The 20,265-nt window shown below is 43.0% G+C and overlaps 1 protein-coding gene across 1 annotated transcript; it reads left to right on the plus strand.

Annotated features, from left to right (window-relative positions):
* The first annotated feature begins 1,741 nt into the window (after positions 1 to 1,741).
* Positions 1,742 to 19,904, plus strand: RPP40 (ribonuclease P/MRP subunit p40). Its single transcript, XM_075493902.1, has 8 exons — positions 1,742 to 1,988; positions 4,651 to 4,795; positions 6,058 to 6,126; positions 7,565 to 7,660; positions 8,837 to 8,962; positions 16,688 to 16,886; positions 17,824 to 17,958; positions 19,227 to 19,904. Exons 1-8 carry the CDS (start codon positions 1,854 to 1,856, stop codon positions 19,423 to 19,425), a joined length of 1,104 nt encoding a protein of 367 aa, XP_075350017.1. The 5' UTR covers positions 1,742 to 1,853; the 3' UTR covers positions 19,426 to 19,904.
* The last annotated feature ends 361 nt before the right edge of the window (positions 19,905 to 20,265 follow it).

Below are 20,265 nucleotides of genomic sequence, written 5' to 3' on the forward strand. Positions count from 1 at the left end.
AATAAGCCAGAAGTGCTGAACTGCTAACTCCTTGGTAGCATCCCTCCTTCCATCGGGCAAGCACGGCTCTGTAACGCAGACCTAGCAAGTACCAGCCTTTTCACACTGCTAGCTATTTATAGCTATTAAGTCAGCAACATCAGGCAGACCCAAGCATAGACAGAGCACCAGAAAAGTGCAGTCTTTGCTAGAAGCGGAGCCTGGGCTATCAACCGCTGAAGCTGGAGCTATAACATAAATTCACCAGACTGGAAATACAGATCTAGAAAACCTAAGTGCTACCTATTTACCTCAGCCAAACAGCCAATAACTGACCAGGTAGTGACCAAGAGTGCTCAAGTTACGATATCAAACCACCAAGATATGTAGCTGGTCAACAAGTAAAATCATAGGAATTTTATGGTTCATATCTGTGTAACACTGCAGCTGTTGAACAAATGACCGATGACCTATACTTTTCTATACTAAACAAATTTCCTGTACTAATCTGTACTGAACAAACTTTTCCTCTTGGCATCTGACCACCTAAGGGAGAGGAATAACCAAACTCATGTACCCCTGAGTGTTAACATCAAACGTCACATCTAGAAATAGCAGGGCGAGATCTCCCTAGGGCAAGCCTGATATCTCTGGAACTACTGTTGTCAAACTGGCATCAAAACCGAGTGTCAGCTTTGCCAGCTTGATGGACAGCTGGTGAACAGACTTGAGTGGTGTTTTAAGTAAGGTTACATACAGCCTTGTATAGTGTACAGAAACAGCAAATACTAAGGAAGTTGCTTGGTACCATTTTAAACTAAATCAGGAGCCACAAAGTTAGGGGACCAGGAAGAGAAAAACTGCAGGAAGGTGGAAAGAGGAAATTTTTGTAAATGCTTTATAGAAAATGTACAATGTACAGAATGAGCAGTGAGAGGGCACATCAATGGCAGGGCCCAATCCCACAGCCCTTGCGCACCATGCTTGCTAACCTGAGCAGTCCTATTTGGAGTGAGAGTGGACACAAATTCTTCTTCATGATCTTGTAAAACTGCAGCTATCACTACAAATATGCTCAGAGATCTAACAGACCATAAATTTTCAGTAGGAATTCACATACTTGGTACATCCCTGTGAGGCCCTGATGAAATTTGATAGTATTTCGGTAGTGACCTGTCGCACAGGGCTCACACACCTGTGCAGCTCCTGGGGTGTCTTATATTTGCTGTAGGGTAGAAGGAAGGTGGTTGCTCGACATCTTGAAGGCAGCCCAGTGGCATCTGCCACCCCAGGACACACTTCTACCTGTTTTAACCCTCCAAGCATCCATCTCCCCTAAAACCCTTCCCTGTCAGGAAATGTGCCCTGTGGGCCTACAACGCTTCCCCTCAATACCTGCGGGGCCCGGCTCCCGCTTGCAGAGTGACTCATGAAGCACGCACATGCTTTAAATGCTGTGAACTACAGCTGCTGCACCACAAAACCCATGTGGGTTTTGCTGCCTGACTCACGCCGGCGTTGCTCTGACCCTGCGAGGACCAAAAGCACCGAGTGCGCAGGGCTATTGGCCGAGGAGATGGGCGAGGACATGGGCGAGGCGCGCGATGGCTACCGCCCCCCCACCCGGAGGCCGCGCTTCGCGCCCTGCTGCGGCGCATGCGCACACCTCCCGCCGCGCTCAGTCGGCGCTACACCGGAAGCAGCTGCGCTGTGGAAGCAGGCGGAAGTGAGCTCAGCGCACAGCTTCTTCCCCGCCCCTCCTCCCTCTCTCTGGCCGTTCACGTATAGCCGCTCCCTCCCGGGCGGCGGGTGACGTCATCGGGGCCGCTGCCCGCATTGGCGGCGCTCCCCGCGGCGCGCGGAGCCGGCGGAGGATGTCGGTGCCGGTGCCGGCGCTGCGGCGGCTCCGCCAGGCGCCGCGGCACCTGCTGGTCTGCGAGAAGGGCCACGCGCGGCACGCGCGCTCGCGGCACGCGGCGCACGTGCGGGACCACGCCTACAACTGCCGCGTGAGTGCCGTGTGCCGAGCCGGAGGCGGGGGGGAGGCGGTTGGTTAACGGACGTTGCCGTTGGTGGGCGCGAGGAGGGAGCTCCTGCGGAGGCGGTCGCTGGCCGCCGGCTCGGCGGGGCGCAGCCGGCTCGCCTGGGGCGGTGCGTGGCCCCGCGGGGGAAAAAGAGCAGCCAGAGGTTTGTGCGCCTCCCCGCTGAGGCCACGGGTCCCGGTGGCGCTGCCTGTCAGCCATTAAAAGGGCGTTTTGCTGGTGCTCCACCTCGCGCCGGGGTGTTTTCTGGAAGGTTTCTCCATCCTTGTCAAAGGTGGCCTGCACGCCTCTTGGGGGGGGGGGGGGGAGGGAGAAAAATTAGTCCCCGTTGGCTTGGCGGTCTTGTGCAGCATGCCAGCATGCAGGACCTCAAAGACTGAAAGACTGTGCGGACATGAACTAGAAGAGAAGAGAGGTGACCCCGTACCGGGAAGAGGTGACAACGTTCTGTCAGTGCTACCTGGCAAGTAACACAGGGAGTGGCACCCACAAATTCCTGGTTCAAGCAGCGAGGGACTGAGGGAGTCCCTCAGCAGTGAGGGAGGTTTCAGCTGAAGCCTGGCCGCAGGTGCACCCTGAAAGTCCTCTCTTTCATGTTGTCCCTCCTTCTGCCAAATGTGCCATCATCGACAACTGCTTCATTGGTTTGGACAACTTAACGTTGTGAAGGCCAGCTTTTGCCAGCTTGCTCTCCGTTCTTTGCCCGTTGCAAGTATCGGTCAGACCCTCTTGCTATTTCCTTTGTAATTTTTAGCAGCTATCTAGAAGGCTTTCTATTCGTGTGGCAGGCAGCCCATCTGTCAGTGGTTACTTATCTTGTGTGTGTGCACAAAGGGAGATATGTACCTGTTCTGTGAGCTCCTTTTGTTTCAGAAAAAGGGGTTTTTTTGAGGGGTGGAGTGGGAAGGAGCAGAGGGATGAACCTTTATGCTGCTTGTGCATGGTTATTGGGAAGCTTGGTACTTGCCCATGTAATAATGTCGTTTGCCCTGGTCTCCCAGACTTAAGAGTTCTCTTGATCTATGAAACACACACAGGAAAGGCTTTAAGCACCAGGGAAATTAAAGGTAGGCAATTGGACCAAAAGACTGAATCCTGAGTTTAGTAAGAAAAGCTAGGTGCTCATCCCTTTTGAAAATCAGTTTCCTACATTAAATTAGAAACCTGCTACAGAAGTTGTAGCCTTAACACATACCTTATGGCTTTTCTGAAGATCGTACGCCCATCTTCCAAGTTTTGTTCTGATGGTCTGTTCACTCTCCTGACCTCCAAAATATTCTACAGAGTAGAATGTATTGATTCAAAAACTAGTTTAAATTCTACTTTGGTCTTCACATGTCCACTGAGATTACATAAATGCTTAGCCTGCATTCTTAGTTACAGAATCACAGAATCGTATAGGTTGGAAAAGACCTTTAAGATCATCAAGTCCAACTGTAAACCTAACACTACCAAGACCACCACTAAACCATGTCCCTAAGCACCTCATCCAAACGTCTTTTAAATACCTCCGGAGATGGTGACTCAACCACTTCCCTGGGCAGCCTGTTCCAATGCTTGACAACCCTTTCAGTGAAGTAAAATTTCCTAATATCCAGCCTAAACCTCCCCTGGCGCAACTTGAGGCCATTTCCTCTTGTCCTGTCACTTGTTACCTGGGAGAAGAGACTGACCCCCACCTCTCTACAACCTCCTGTCAGGTAGTTGTAGAGAGCAATAAGGTCTCCCCTCAGCCTCCTTTTCTCCAGGCTAAACCACCCCAGTCCCCTCAGCCGCTCCTCATAAGACTTCTGCTCTAGGCCCTTCACCAGCTTCGTTGCCCTTCTCTGGACACGCTCCAGCACCTCAATGTCTCTCTTGTAGTGAGGGGCCCAAAACTGAACACAGGATTCGAGGTGCAGCCTCACCAGTGCTGAGTACAGGGGCATGATCACTTCCCTAGTCCTGCTGGCCACGCTATTTTTGATACAAGCCAGGATCCCATAGGGGTTCTTGGCCACCTGGGCACACTGCTGGCTCATATTCAGGTGGCTGTCAACCAACACCCCCAGGTCCTTCTCTGCCAGGCAGCTTTCCAGCCACTCTTCCCCAAGCCTGTAGCATTGCATGGGGTTGTTGTGGCCCAAGTGCAGGACCTTGCACTTGGCCTTGTTGAACCCCATACAGTTGACCTCGGCCCATCGATCCAGCCTGTCCAGGTCCCTCTGTAGAGCCTTCCTACCCTCAAGCAGATCAACACTCCCGCAAAACTTGGTGCTTAGTTGTGACTGCTTCCTGGAGCAAGGGCTGAAGGAAATGTTCCACTGCGACTTCCAGCTAAATTTATAATGATGTGAAGCAAGATCGTTAGTTAAGTCATGCTGTGTAAAATCACGCCTTTATGTGGCAGCTCAAATGCCACTGCAGAGCATGTAAAATGCAAAAACCAAGTAACATCTTTGCTGTACTTGGAGAGTTTTTGCAAATTGATACATGTTGAAGACAATAGCTTGAAATGATTTTTTCTTCATGTCATTTTGGTGTAACATACTGATCTCTTTGAAAAGAAGAATTTTTCTTTTTTTGTTTCTGGTTTTCTTCCAGAACAGATTTTAGAATATGATTTACATTACAAATATGTTCCTAATAGGTGTCTTTTTTGATCCCTGAATGTGGCATACTACCTGAAGTGCTGAAAAGTACTATTGCAGATGTTGGAGAGTACTACTTGGTGAGAAATCTATCTGTTCATGAACTGGTTGCTCACGAATTCATTGATGCTTTTGTGAAAAAAGGTAAGGAGGTAATCAGAACATGACAGGTGCAGTAATAGTGTATATTTTTCGTTAGACAGTAAAATCTATTTATTTTTATTTATTCTGAAAAGTATTTTAAAGGAAGGGAAGAAAAACTACTAAGAAATTCTGTATTTCTTTATCTGCTTTTTCTTCTGCTTTGTGGTGTGTCAATGTTTACACCCAATCTGTCCAAAACTTCTATGACTGTTCCCTCTTTGTTTCTCCTATTCCATCTTAATTCTGCGAGCCAGCTGTCAAGAGGGCTTCCATGTATCCTCACATCTGTTTATCTTCTGCATCTCATCTTTATGCAGATTCGTGCAGAAATGAGCTCCCTTCTCCCTTTCTGATTCTTTCATATTTCAACAGAGCTGTGTTAGCTGTGTTCCGCAGTAGGCAAGAGAAAAAGAGGAAAAAATACATGGTTTGTGGGGGGTGGTGATTTTTTTTTTTTTTTTTTTTTTTTTTTTGCTAACGGAGCTGCAGCATCTCGTCCTTGCACAGTAAGAGCAAAGAGGATGTGAAGAAAGATGCAGCCTCTGCCCAGCCAACTTACTATTGTGTGGTCAGAGCATGCTGTTTTCATCAAGCAGGCCCTGCTCATTTGGGTCATGATAAATGTTGTATCCTTCAGATGATTGCCAGGGAGGGAAAAAAGCTTTAAAGGGAAAAGAGAGGAGAAGAGAGAACATGCGGGTGAAATGGGAGAATGAGATCCATTACTTTCTAAATGTGGGGCTCTTTTTCGTATTTCCTTTCATCTCATTAATGGCTTTTATGCTAGTAGTTTTATGGAAGCAGTACAATGTACACCAAGTTTACAGGATCTGACTCTTGTATTTTTAAGAACAAAATTGGTTGTAGCACTTAATGCTACTAAATATATTTAGTAATGTGAGCATCTTCCACCTTGTCTTCATGTGAACTAATAATAGAAATGCATCTGGAAAAAAACGGGGTTTTCCATTTGCTGAGTGGGGAACGTCGCAGGTAGAAGGAAAGTGTTTTCATATTGGGGCATATTGTTAATGTTATCTGTATTACAGATACTTTAAAATAGTGCCATCCACGGTTTATAAAAATAATAACAATATGCTATTTTGCTTGAGAAGGTGGAAGAAAGTTGATGAAAACACAAGGGCTTAGAGTGATTCAAATGGTATTTGGCATGTTTGATTATCTTGAGGTGAATCTTTCATATTGTCATGTCTGTCTTTAGAGACTGTGTAATCTCATGGTTTTCTGCTTTACTATTAAAGGTTCATGCTACGCACTTACCTATAACACAAAAATTGATCAAGATAATACTGCAGCTCTGCTACCAAATGGTATGTTTTGTTTTGGGTTTAGTAATACATATGTATTGATTATGGTCTTGTTTTGTTTTCATTTGGAATGATGTAAACTGGAAAAGTCAATGCTTACTGTACTTGCCAACTTTATTAGAAATATGTTTGAATCAGAAAAATACTTGGTTTAAGTTATTTTTTTCACTCATGCTGTTAAAGTATTTATTTCATCTAAAGGAAATTAAAAAAAAAAAATCAGCTTCACTTATGTATAGTATCAGATTTGTCAATGCTTCAACCATAGTTGCTATTGCTACAGAGGATTATTTTTGTGAAAACATTGCGTTCCAACTTCTTGTTTCCTTCTGGTCTTAGAGACAGAATTTGTACCAGAAAAGAAAATTATCAGCACTGTTGAGGAACACTTTTTAAATATTCTGTGTTTATTCTTTGAGAATTATGTGACACGTTAAAATACTCTGTTGCAGTTCCATCGCAGTTTTATAACAAAATGTTCCATCTCAGGTGGGATTTTACATGCAGAGAAAATAACGAAGCTATTTTGGGCTTCAAATATATCTTATTTCTGTTTAACAATATATTAGATATAATAGAAACACAAATTGGTCTCTCAGCCCTCTAGCCTAAGATGCTGTAATATGACAGGTGCCCATCAGTGTATAAGCAACTTCAGGTTCTTCAGAGGAGGAGTTCTTTCATGTGCTCTGTTAGCACAGTCCTAGCAAAATGGATACTTGATAGTGATTGAGTTTGTACGATACAGTTATTACAAGCTGTGCACAATTAATGCAGAGACAGGGTTACACAGTTCCTGGTGATATCACTATCTGAAATCTTCAGCAGCAGCCTTATTTGTTTGTATTCTATATTATACTGTTACTTGTACAGTAGAATCAAAGACTGTAGTAGAGATCTGTTGTGTGAAATTCTGTACCAAGCAGTAGCTTCCAGATTTGGTTTATAAACATGGAAGTGGAGTTGTTCCATTGCATATCTGCTAATCACTAATAAGCATAGTTTACTCAATGTGAGTAGTCCCGCTGGAGCTGAAGGAACTGCTTTTGTATGTTTAGTTGAGCAGTGCATGCGTGACTTCTTACTAAGTCAGGCCCTAGTGTAATGTAGTGTTCAACCAATGACACAGCAAATGCTAGGGGATAAGCGGAAGAAAGATTGAGGCAATGAAGTGAGGTAGCACTGTAAAAAAGTTATGACTATCTCAGGAATATTACACTTTTCTCATTCTGGTTCATAAGACCTCTTTGATAAAACAGAGTAATTGAGTTATAACTTTTTTTTTTAAGGGTTAATCCATTTAACTGGAACTAAGGAGTCTGGATTACATGAGTAATACCATTGATCCAAAGCTAACGTTGCATAAGGTATATGGTTCTCAGAAGACTTCGAAGGGAACTAAGCAGAAGATTAGTTGTATTAAAGTTTGTTTTGTTTGTAGGAAAGCTAATTCTATCAGTGGATAAGGATACTTATGAGGAACTTGGACTGCAAGGTCGCCCTTCTCAGTATTCTGGCAAAAAAGTAATGAGATATAGTAAGTATTTTTTATATTAACTGTGTTTATTTCAGATCTATCTGTGAAGCACCTTGTTAGGATGTTAAACCAGCAATGCTGAAACTTCCCTTTCCTTAAAATTGGTTGCTGTCTAGGTCGTGTTTTTCCAGATGCAGATACAAGGACTGTATGAAGAAAAAAAAATACTTTTTCCAAATAATAAAGAAGTTACAAGGAAACAAATGTGTGATCTTTTGGGTATTCTGTACAATTTTTAATTTATTGGGTTTTCATGGTGTTGTTTATACTAGAGTGATGTAGGACTCAAGAATTTTTGTATACTGTGCACAGTATCTATGCCTTCTGATTTAAATAGGAAAATACTAAACTAATTAAAGTAGAGCTTAAAATTTGCACGCTATTAAAAAAAAAAAAAAATCGGTGAAGAGCCTCACCCAAGACTGCTTGCTTGAAAGGGAGAATTGTATTATGTTTGACACATTTAAAATGGTAGTTTCCATCTACCAAGCACTTGGAAAACATTGTAATTTTTAACAGCTGCAGAGGAGACATACTGAGTGTGATTTTTGTTAATTTTTTTTTTTAATAATTAAAAAAATGAACATTATGCCATCTCAAATGTATTAGAACCTGCAGTAGTTGATAGGTAGTTACATAAAAACTTTAGAAGGGGAAACTTGTTATCTATAATAAGAATTTTGGCAAAATGGGACGTCACTTTACTATTCAGTTTGTCAAGTAAAATGCGTGATGCAATTTCTATCTGAAAAATAAATGTAACTTTTAGCCTCAGACCAACTCATCTAGAAAAAAACAGTTGAAAAAGTGTCATTGCCATATACGTGGCCTTTGTTAGAAACTCTAGCTTTTTTAGTGCTAATAGCTTCCCTAATTACCAAGATATTTTTAAGGCACTGTTTTGGGACTTCTGTCACTGCCATTACAGAAGGAATCTGTCCTTCCAGTCACTAGAAGGCAGTTCCAGATTATATCAAAATAAGGACAGCGGGAGGTGAATATTTCTTTACATAATGGGGAGTCATATTTGCATAATCAAATACTTTATAAAAGTGCTGTATATGTGAAAAGGAGGTTTAATGTTCTTTGGTTTCTTTGTGTTCTTTTAGTTCTTAATGAATTTAATATTAAAATCTATTTCAATTGAGTAACTATTGCTTTTGTACATTTTTGCAGTTATAACTATTGACTTGACTGATTCTGGCTTTCACCCTGATAGCAAGAAACATAACAGAGTGCTTTGGGCCTTGAAAGAAAAGAAACCTTTAGAATTTGACTTCCTACTGGCTTGGTATAATACAGGTAATAAGAACTAAATGTATAACTAAAATGTAACTGACATGAAGTCCAAATATTTTTAATTTACTGTTCTTTTCTAGTGATTGTCCAAATGCATATTTAGTGGAGGGAAAAGTTAGACTAAAATGTGTTTGGGTGGATTTTTTTGTTTGTTTTGTTTTATTTGTTTGGGGTGTGTGTGTATGTGTTACTTTCTGCACAGCAGAACATTTCAGTTCAGGAACACAACAGTGATTCATAGGAGGTACATTAGTTGCTTCATTCCCTTGTGTCTATGTTGCCCAGGATTTCTGGAGTAACTTTACCTTTTTAATAGTGCTGCCTTTTCTTTATAAATCTGTGACATACATAACCGTTATGATAACCTGGAGCCCGCATGAAGGATGTCACGAGGGTACTCCCTAGTCTGGTACGGCCCTCGGACTATTACCCCCTACTGCTCTTCCATGTGGGGGGCGATGAGGCTGCAACGCGAAGTCCTAGGGTGATCAAAAGAGACTTGAGGGCCTTGGGACGGCTAGTAAGAAACTCAGGAGCGCAGGTTATTTTCTCCTCTCTCCTTCCAGTGGTGGGCAGTGACACCAGAAGGAACAGAGATGCCCAATCTATTAATGCATGGCTCCGTGGCTGGTGTCATCACCACGGATTTGGTTTTTTTGACAACGGGATGGCCTACGCCGCACCGGGTTTGCTGGCATCTGATGGGATTCATCTTTCTCAAAGGGGAAAGAGAATCTTTGCTCAGGAACTTGCAGGGCTCATTGACAGAGCTTTAAACTAGACTCGAAGGGGGAGGGGGATAATATCAGGCTTGCCCGAGAGAAGCTGAGGGGCGACGTGCCGTGGTTGGAGGGAGCGGCTGACAGCGAGGACAGTTGGCCTGAGTCCTCGAGATGCGTGGGGTACGCTTGGGCACAGCCGAAGTCGAGCGGAGTTGAGCCAGGGGATACTGAGGCAACGGGAGCCAAGAGGGAAACACCAGTGAAATGCCTCAAAGCACGCAAGGGGTGTTCTTCTGTGAAGGAGGCACGGATGACAGCCCAGCTGAAGTGCCTCTACACCAATGCACGCAGCATGGGTAACAAGCAGGAGGAGTTGGAAGCCATTGTACATCAGGAAAACTATGATATGGTGGCCATCACGGAAACGTGGTGGGGTGACTCGCACAACTGGAGTGCGGCGATGGATGGCTATAAACTCTTCAGGAGGGATAGGCGAGGCAGGAGAGGTGGTGGGGTAGCCCTATACGTCAGGGAGAGTCTGGATAGTTTAGAGCTCGATGATGGTGATGATAGGGTGGAGTGTCTATGGGTCAGAATCAGGGGGAAGGCCAACAAGGCAGATATTGTGGTGGGAGTCTGTTACAGACCCCCCAACCAGGATGAGGAGACAGATGAACTATTCTATAAGCAGCTGGGAGAAGCCTCACGATCGCTAGCCCTTGTTCTTGTGGGGGACTTCAACCTGCCGGATGTCTGCTGGAAATACAATACAGCAGAGAGGAAACAGTCCAGGAGGTTCCAGGAGCGTGTGGCAGATAACTTCCTGACGCAGCTGGTGAGTGAGCCAACGAGGGAAGGTGCACCGCTGGACCTCTTGTTCACCAACAGAGATGGACTTGTGAGCGATGTGATGGTTGGAGGCTGTCTTGGGCAGAGCGATCATGAAATGATAGAGTTTTTGATACGTGGAGAAGCGGCGAGGGGGGTCGGCAAAACTGCCACCTTAGACTTCCGGAGGGCGGACTTCAGCCTGTTTAGGAGACTGGTCAAGAGAGTCCCCTGGGAGGCAGCTCTTATGGGCAAAGGGGTCCAGGAAGGCTGGACATTCTTTAAGGAGGAAGTCCTAAAGGCACAAGAGTGGGCTGTCCCCAGGTGCCGAAAGACGAGCCGGCGGGGAAGAAGACCGGCCTGGGTGACTAGAGAGCTCTGGCTCGAACTGAGGAGAAAGAGGAGAGTCTATGACCTCTGGAAGAAGGGGTGGGCAACTCAGGAGGACTACAAAGGTGTAGCGAGGCTGTGCAGGGAGAAAACTAGAAGGGCCAAAGCTGAGTTAGAGCTCAGTCTGGCTGCTGCTATAAAAGACAACAAAAAACACTTCTTCAAATACATTAGCAGCAAAAGGAGAGGTAAGGAGAATCTCCAGCCCCTAGTAGATGGGGGAGGAAACACAGTGACCAAGGATGAGGAAAAGGCTGAGGTACTTAATGCCTTCTTTGCCTCAGTCTTTATTAGCAGGGCCGAATGTTCTATGGGTACCCAGCCCCTGGAGTTGGAAGATAGGGATGGGGACCAGACTGGAGCCCCCATAATCCAAGGGGAAATGGTGAGTGACCTGCTGCACCACTTAGACACTCACAAGTCTATGGGGCCTGATGAGATCCACCCGAGAGTACTGAAGGAACTGGCAGATGTGCTCACCAAGCCCCTTTCCATCATTTACCAGCAGTCCTGGCTAACTGGGGAAGTCCCTGCTGACTGGAGATTAGCTAATGTGACACCCATCTTCAAGAAGGGCCGGAAGGAGGACCCGGGGAACTACAGGCCTGTTAGCCTGACCTCGGTGCCGGGGAAGCTGATGGAGCAGATCATCCTGAGTGCTATCACACGGCATGTAGAGAATAACCAAGGGATCAAGCCCAGCCAGCATGGGTTCAGGAAAGGCAGGTCCTGCTTGACCAACCTGATCTCCTTCTATGACAAGGTGACCCGCCTAGTGGATGAGGGAAAGGCTGTGGATGTTGTCTATCTAGACTTCAGTAAAGCCTTTGACATGGTTTCCCACAGCATTCTCCTGGAGAAACTGGCTGCTCATGGCTTGGACGGGTGTACTCTTCACTGGGTAAAGAACTGGCTGGACGGCCGGGCCCAAGGAGTGGTGGTGAATGGAGTTTACTCCGGTTGGCGGCCGGTCACAAGTGGTGTTCCCCAGGGCTTGGTGTTGGGGCCAGTTCTGTTTAACATCTTTATCAATGATCTGGATGAAGGGATCGAGTGTACTCTCAGTAAGTTTGCAGATGACACCAAGTTGTGTGGGAGTGTTGATCTGCTGGAGGGTAGGCAGGCTCTGCAGAGGGACCTGGACAGGCTGGATTGATGGGCTGGGGTGAATTGTATGAGGTTTAACAAGGCCAAGTGCAAGGTCCTGCACTTGGGCCACAGCAACCCCATGCAACGCTACAGGCTTGGGGAAGAGTGGCTGGAAAGCTGCCTGGCAGAAAAGGACCTGGGGGTGTTGGTTGACAGCCACCTGAATATGAGCCAGCAGTGTGCCCAGGCGGCCAAGAAGGCCAATGGCATCCTGGCTTGTATCAAAAATAGCGTGGCCAGCAGGACTAGGGAAGTGATTGTGCCCCTGTACTCGGCACTGGTGAGGCCGCACCTCGAATACTGTGTTCAGTTTTGGGCCCCCCACTACAAGAGGGATATTGAGGTACTGGAGCGTCTACAGAGAAGGGCAACGAAGCTGGTGAAGGGTCTGGAGCAGAAGTCTTATGAGGAGCGGCTGAGGGAGCTGGGACTGTTTAGCCTGGAGAAAAGGAGGCTGAGGGGAGACCTCATCGCTCTCTACAACTACCTGAAAGGAGGTTGTAGAGAGGTGGGGGTCGGTCTCTTCTCCCAGGTAACAAGTGATAGGACAAGAGGAAATGGCCTCAAGTTGCGCCAGGGGAGGTTTAGACTGGATATTAGGAAATTTTTCTTCACCGAGAGGGTTATCAAGCATTGGAACAGACTGCCCAGGGAAGTGGTTGAGTCGCCATCCCTGGAGGTATTTAAAGGACGTTTGGATGAGGTACTTAGAGACATGGTGTAGTGGTGGTTTTTGGCAGTGTTAGGTTTATGGTTGGACTTGATGATCTTAAAGGTCTTTTCCAACCTATATGATTCTGTGATTCTGTGATCATTCTGTGATTCTGTGATTCTGTTATTAATACACTTTTTTTTTTTAGTTATTAATATACATAAGTTACATATTTAGTGTAGTATTTGAGATGGGGAACTTCTCATTTCATCAGTAGTTACAGGGCATGTACAGAGTCCCTATTTCTGTCATGTGCTGTGTGCACTGATACACACGCAGTCTGCTATTTTATTTTATTCTCAAGCATTTGTGTGGGATTGGAGCAGAATGAGAGGTGATTGTTATAAGAAATTGTATTGTCTCAAAGCACCTTTCTTCTAGAATTCGTTTACCTACTGTTTTCTGATTACATGAATTTTTCTTCTGGGATTTAAGTGTTGTTCTTCCTCTGAGGGTCATTTTCCAAAGTCCTCAGTTGCTTGTTTTACCTCAGAACAGGCTGTATCTAGGGTTATGTAGCATTTGCATAGAATTGACAAAAGCTGCAGGAGTCTACTGCAAGAAAATGTTTTTCTTCATCATAGCTGTGTAGCTTTTAGTGTGGTTCTGCTTTGAGCCATGAAGAAATCTCCACGCTAGTGAGAAGGGATGTTAGAGAGGCCCCTGAGAATGCTTTCCCATCTGCTCTTTACATTGTTACTCTTGCCTGGATCTTCAAGACCAAGTCTGAGGGGGAGTTACTGGTTTGAGAATTTAAAGCTGCTTACAAGTTCCTTTAGCAGTGTCTGATGTCTGACTTTAGTCCTTTGTGTTTCCCCTCCCCCTTTTTAAGTACTAATCATATGACAAGGATCCTTCCTTGTTTGTCATACAGAAATTGTTTAAAGGCTTGCAATTCCCATCCTTGTAGTCTCCGGGAAAGAGTCACAGTGAAGACTGTTGCTACCATAAATGGTGACATAAATCCAACTACGGTGGCGGATCTTCAGGCTCAGACTGCTTGGATTTATTGACCCTGGGCAGAGAGCAAAATGCCTCTAGGGCCAGTATGTTTCTTATGTTTGTTGCTGCCAGTGTAGCAGCATTCAGGAAGAATGCTATTCCTTTTCCTCACTTTCTTACATTCAAAAACTGGGTCAGGTCAATCATTTCCTGAATATGGAGTTAAATCTGAATGCCTTTCTGTGCAGGAATCTTGTGCTCATAACACATGAAAGACTGACAAAAATAAAACTTTTATAGATTTTTATTAATAGACATGAGGCATCATGTAGATTCTGCTGGAACGGGCAAAGTGGGATGTATTTTGTTGAGAGAATCTGTGTCCTCTGTGAACATTCTGCTTTCAGCCTTCCTGCTGATAACTGGTGTTTCTTGCTATGGCCAGCACTGCCGCAACCCTATAAACATTTGTGTCACTTTCCAAAAGCAGGATTTTTTGTTTTCATACCTGTTTTTCCCACTTAGTGATTCTGGCACAAAGAGGAACAGAAAAAGGGGATATGGAGTGTCTCATGTCTTTAATGTCAAAGGCAAAACAACCTTTTCTCTTTTCTTTTGCTGTAATTTCTATGACAATTTTAAATGTTTATTGGCTGAAGTTCACTGGCCTCCAAAAAACTTTGAAAATACACCTGGTTGTTGGAGATGTGGAAAGCTATGCTGTAGCTAGAGGAATTGTTCTGTTGGAGTCTTGACTGTAGTCTCTGAGATTTCTTGAAGTTAGGACTATAGCTGAGGCTCCCATATGGAGTGGACATTTAAAATGTATATTTTTTTATATTTGGCTAAGAATTCTAGGGCAATATTGTAGATTCTTTGAACCTGTTAGTCTAACAAATGCCAATAGGAAGTACAGACTGAAGGAACATGAACTTTTCTAGCACACTTCAGACTTAAATATATCTATATAAAAATACTAAATTAACAAGAATTCAGTGGCTGCCTGTCTTTGTCACTGTGCTCTTTGGTACTTGAACAGCCTTTTTTGAAGGATGACTAAAAAGGATCAGGTTAGCCTTCCTTTTTCTACTTCCCCATGTGATTGTGATGAGATAAATATGGCTGATGGAGTTTAGGCAGTCCATAATTTTTGACAGCAAGTCTTGGATATTGTATTCTGCAGTGAACTCTATCCTGTTCTTGAATTTATTCTGTTCCTACGTGCCTTTCCTCCAGTACTTAAATGCTATTCTGGACTTCTCATTAATAAGATATTTTTTCTTGGTCTCCTAGAGACCCATTGTTACTTTATGAAAATAGAATACATTATCTGGAATTTCAAACTTAGGAGAATTGATTCCATGTCAATTATCTTACTGCTTCAAAAAGGAAGTTGGTTAATATCTTTTAATTTCTTTTAATTTGCAATATGCTTGCTTAGGTTAGGTTTTTAGTCTAGGTTAGGTTTTTTAGAATTTTACCTGTTGTTTTGGATCACTTACTAGAGTTGAAGAAACATGGCCTTTCCCACAAGTCCATCAAGGTACATCTAACTGTTACAGCCGTACTGCATTTGAAGACTTATCACTGTTTTTTTTCTTCTCTGATCCTAGTAAAGTGAGATTTGTGATATAGTTTGATTTCTCTACATTCCCCCTTCCTTCTTTCTTCAAGCCTTGTCCCCCAGACTATCCTAGAATTTCTCTTGACATCATTGATAAATCTGTTCTCAAACCTGTAGTCACGTGCTCACTTTCCACTATTCAGGGAAAATCGTGTTCTGGGATGGCAGACACCTTAGCCAGGTGGGTAGGAGGGTCTCTAGTCTTGATGACTGATTCTGGTATTTTTCTGGGATAATATCACCTTCCAAATATACCTTATCTGAAGATGATTTCTCAGTTTACTGTAAATCAAGAATTTTTCTCGAAAACCTTATAGCTCCTAATTTAAGTTTGCCATCACACCTAGGAAATCAAGTATGTGGTCTTTAGTGATGGGATAAGACCTCTCAGAAAGATTCTTACTTGTTCTTGTACTCAGCTGAGAGAACTAAGAGATCCACTAACCTGACATGCTGGATAGAAGACTGAGTGCCTTTTAGGACAACGAAAAGGGAAACTTTCTGCAGTTGTGAAAGCATGTTCCAGGAGAATTTAAATGATGCTATAACTTTTTGCAAAGTATTCCTGAGATCTGCAGGAGTTTATTCCATTGGAGTTGTTCATGATTCTAGAAGCCATACTGTCTCTAGGAGGCAGTTCTTGGTGAACTAGTGATGCTGGGATCCCTCTAGACACTCAGTGGTTTTGGAGGGAATACTGCCTCAATTCATTTGAGCTTAGTTCCCTTTACCTGATCTTAGAGATGTGTTATCTTTGTGTACATCTACCACATATATTCTCCCTCGCAAATTGCAATGCCTGAGAAATTTCTAGAGATGCTCAGCTAGAGATGACTTAAAGGTATAAGGCATGCATTGCCCTTCTATAGCAGCGAGTACCTGTGCATGAGTACGAAGGGAATGTATGTATGGGCACTAGTAAGGTAAAATATTATCTGGCCTCGTGCATATAGGCATGGGTATACTTACAGTGTGAGTGCATTTGCAGACCACTTTGTCTTGGGGAGCAGTTAATGTGTGTTCCTGCGTTACTTTTCAGGAACACTCTGAATTCCTCTTTCTAATGAGTTCGTTTTATTACTTGCCCAGTTAATTCTGCTTGAATTTTCTATTGACCAATCTATGCTTGCTAGTTAAATAGTAAACTTACTGAGCTATACTGAGTTGCTGGATCTTGTACTAATTTTTATTTCCAAGAAAATAAGGAAGCTGAAGATTCTATGGCTTTTGCCAAAGGTAACAGCATGTAAACAGTTTTACACACTGCATTTTCTTGTATACATATACAAAAGTTTCATGTATTCGGTGCTCCTTTTGTTTAGTAGTTTCATAACAGCTCTTTGTGGTGTTGTGTTGTTAAGGTGCAGAGGGATCAACATTGATGTCATACTTTTCAAAAAACCAAATACAGGCCCTGAAGCCAAAAGTCACGTTCAGCACATTAAGGGACTTGCAGTGTCCAGTGTTACAAAGTAACGAACTACAAGGAAAGCCAGATGAGTCCTGCAGTACAGAGGAACTGTTTGAATGGCTAGGTGCTGTCTTGAATCAAGTTAGCTTGTAAGTATTTGAATTTGTTTGATCTTTAAATATGTTTTAAGTAAGGAAAGCCACAATTTATTTTAAGGAAGACTTAAATGAGAATTAAGAAAGACACTTTTCTTTAAGCGGGAAGTCTGTTATGCACTTAAGTGTTTGTTGTAAGTCTTGAATAACTTACTGTGTTTATAGGGGTACCCATGTGTACTGGTCTTGGCTGGGATAGAGTTAATTTTCTTTGTAGTAGCTGGTGTGGTGCTGTGTTTTGGATTGGTGCTGAAAACAGCGTTGATAACAAGGGGATGTTTTAGCTATTGCTGAGCAGTGCTTAACACAGTGTCAAGGCCTTTTCTGTTTCTCACGCTGTGCTGCCAGCGAGTAGGCTGGGGGTGGGCAAGAGGCTGGGCAGGGACACAGCCACGGCAGCAGACCCCAACTGACCAGAGGGTATCCCACACCATATGGCAGCGTGCTCAGCAATAAAAGCTGGGGGAAGGAAGGGTGGGAAACGTTTGGAGTTACAGTGTTTGTCTTCCCAAGTCACAGTTACACATGATGAAGCCCTGCTTTCCTGGAGATGGCTAAACATCTGCCTGCCGATGGGAAGTAGTAAATGAATTCCTTAGTTGGCTTTGCTTTCATGCGCAACTTTTTGCTTTACCTGTTAAACTGTCTTTCTCTCAACCCATGCGTTTTCTCACTTTTACTCTTCCAATTCTCTCCCACATCCCACTAGGAAGGAGTGAGTGAGCGGCTGTGTGGTGCTTAGGTGCTTACCAGGGTTAACCCATGCCACCATGTCATCTTGTGTATTAATTGCTTGGTCTGGTTTGGTATTAATTTAGATGATATACATAGATACTACTTTTTTGGTACAAGTTTGATTACTAAGACTTCCTGTAGATGATTTAAATTATATTTATTTTAGTGATGTGTGTTTTTGTCTTTGTTTTTCCAGAGACAACAAATCGTCTAGCTTCTTATCAACCTATTGCTGTCCTCAGCCTAACACAGTGGTGGAAAAAGCTTTTTTGTGCACAATCACAGGCTTTATAATTCCTGAGAAGATAATTCAGTTATTGGAGCAGCTGTGGTAAGGGCTGGCAGGAGTACCTTACTAAAACACTTGTACTCTAACACTTTTTAATTTTCAAAATCACTTTTCAATACTTCTTTTCAGTAGTGCTGTTGAAGGTAAATACAAAATGAAGACTTTTTTTGATTGGGAAACAAGCTGTAAGCTTAACATTGGTATAAAAAAAAGCAATAAACAATTTTGGATACTTCAAATTTGAAATGCCTGCCCTGTATTCTAGTAACGACTTTGCTTTTTTATCTTTCTAAGAAACAGTGGCTCTACTGAGTGCCTACGTTTTTCAAATTCCCCCTGTCTATGAAAATCAGATGCCCTGAAATATGTCTAATTTAGTATTTTTCTCTACTGATGGAAAATATGATTGAAATCCCTTTATGATACCAAAAAGAGTATCACAAGGTACTTCAAGGTTATTACAGCATTACAATAAATTAAGTTACCGTGAGTTTTTTGAATCAAGTGTTGTAACATGAACAGGGTGGCTGCAGTTCTAATTCAGTACCAAACTACATGATACTAGTGTATCATGGATCAGTGTGGTATCTGCCTGTATTGTATATTAGTGCTACCGATAGCAAATTCTGGAAGCTGCTTGCTCCATGTGTGAGACAATTCTTGAAGTGCCTGGTGGCTAACAGTTGTAGGACTGACTCATGACAATATTGCTGTTGCTTTATCTGGGATGTGATCATTACTCTTTGAGCAATTTTCAGATCTCATGCAGAAAGCCTCCTTAGGTTAGGGTTGGAACAGAAATTTCCTTGGCTTTTATTCCCTGCTTAAGAGCAGTGGATAATGTCTGGCTTTGATTACTTGTAATCCATTTCCTTTCTGGTGGTAAAAGCATTTGTGTCAAGCATAGCCTGACTGTGTTTCTTCCTCTTATGTCTTTTTTTGCCCTGATAGCAACTGTTCTCAGTAACTCTTCTATTTTCTGAAAGACAATGCGTGCTGTAGGAAATTCAGAACAGCTACTTTACAACTTTAGAACTTTTTCTAATTGCTGTAACTTGCAGGTTTGCCATGTCTAAAAGTATGGTAGGAATAATCAAGAGTCACTCTTATTTCATTTCCTAATGTCTTCTGATAGAATATTTTCTTTTTAATTTATTTATTATTTACTAAAGCAGGGGTTTTTTAACTGTTAATTACAAATTTTCACTAAAGTGCCTGTGTCTTTGATTTCTTTTTTTCTTTATATTGTATACTTGAACATGCTGTCTATTCCATTATAATTATTAATTACCTTGTCTTCTTCCTTGCAGCTGCTATTTTGGTGAACCAAAACTGGCGTATTGGCTGACCTTAACTGTGCATGGCTTTGCAGACAGTCCTGTTTCCTGGAGAGAAAGTGAACATGGTTTCCACAAGGGAGGAGAGAACTTGTACAACTTTGTCATTTTTAGAAATCTGGACTACTGGCTTCAGATGGCTGTAGGAACTAATGATGATTGTCCTCCATAAAGCTACGTCTACAGAAGAAGTTTTCTAATAATCCCATGTTACTGTATAGAAACCTAATAAGCTAGTTTTTATAAAAGTAATTAGGTAACAAGTTAAGTACTAAGAGGCTGTATATGTTTTTCCATTATTTATAGCCCTTAAAGGATGACCTACAGTGAAAGGAATGGATTTTTGTTTCTTCACTGTCATACAGTGCCTTCTGAAAGACTTCACAATTCTAGCTATAAGAAAAAGATATGTTTTGGAGAGTTTAAGTTCTCAGGAATTGACTGTAGGTGGTTTCCTTTTATCAAGGAGTAATTTTGGAATTTGAAAGTTAGTTTTACAGATTGCTAGCTAAAATATTTGGGAGGAGAGCTCATTTTGGGATTTAATGTTTTCTTTCTTTACATTAAAGATCTGTAAAACCTTCAAATTCATGTTTAAGACATTTCAGCCTACATGTTGGCAAATAAAAAAAAACCCAAAAAACAAGGGGAGATGTGTTCTTCATAATTTGGTAGGGGGAAGGAGAAAAAAGTTGAGGAGAAGGAGGTACGTGACAGTGGGAGGAGCACCCATTGAAAATGGAAAAAGTAAAGGCTTACTGACCTGCTTTTGGGATTTTGCAGATCACAGTTGGTTATCAGAAAGAAGTTGATTTTTAACAGTGATGCAAAAGGCTGCTGCTTGCTTTCTTAGTTGACCTCCACACACCCCACCCAGATATCTACTTCTAGAAGTAGCTTGTGGTTCTTGCTTACAGGGCAGCTCGTGGAGGTAAGATTTCACTGTCACGTTACTACTGCCACGTTACTGCAGACATGTTTCTGGGAAGAACGCTATGGACATACCCTCAAA

The sequence above is a fragment of the Mycteria americana genome, chromosome 2 (assembly GCF_035582795.1).
Source record: "Mycteria americana isolate JAX WOST 10 ecotype Jacksonville Zoo and Gardens chromosome 2, USCA_MyAme_1.0, whole genome shotgun sequence".
NCBI lineage: Eukaryota > Metazoa > Chordata > Aves > Ciconiiformes > Ciconiidae > Mycteria > Mycteria americana.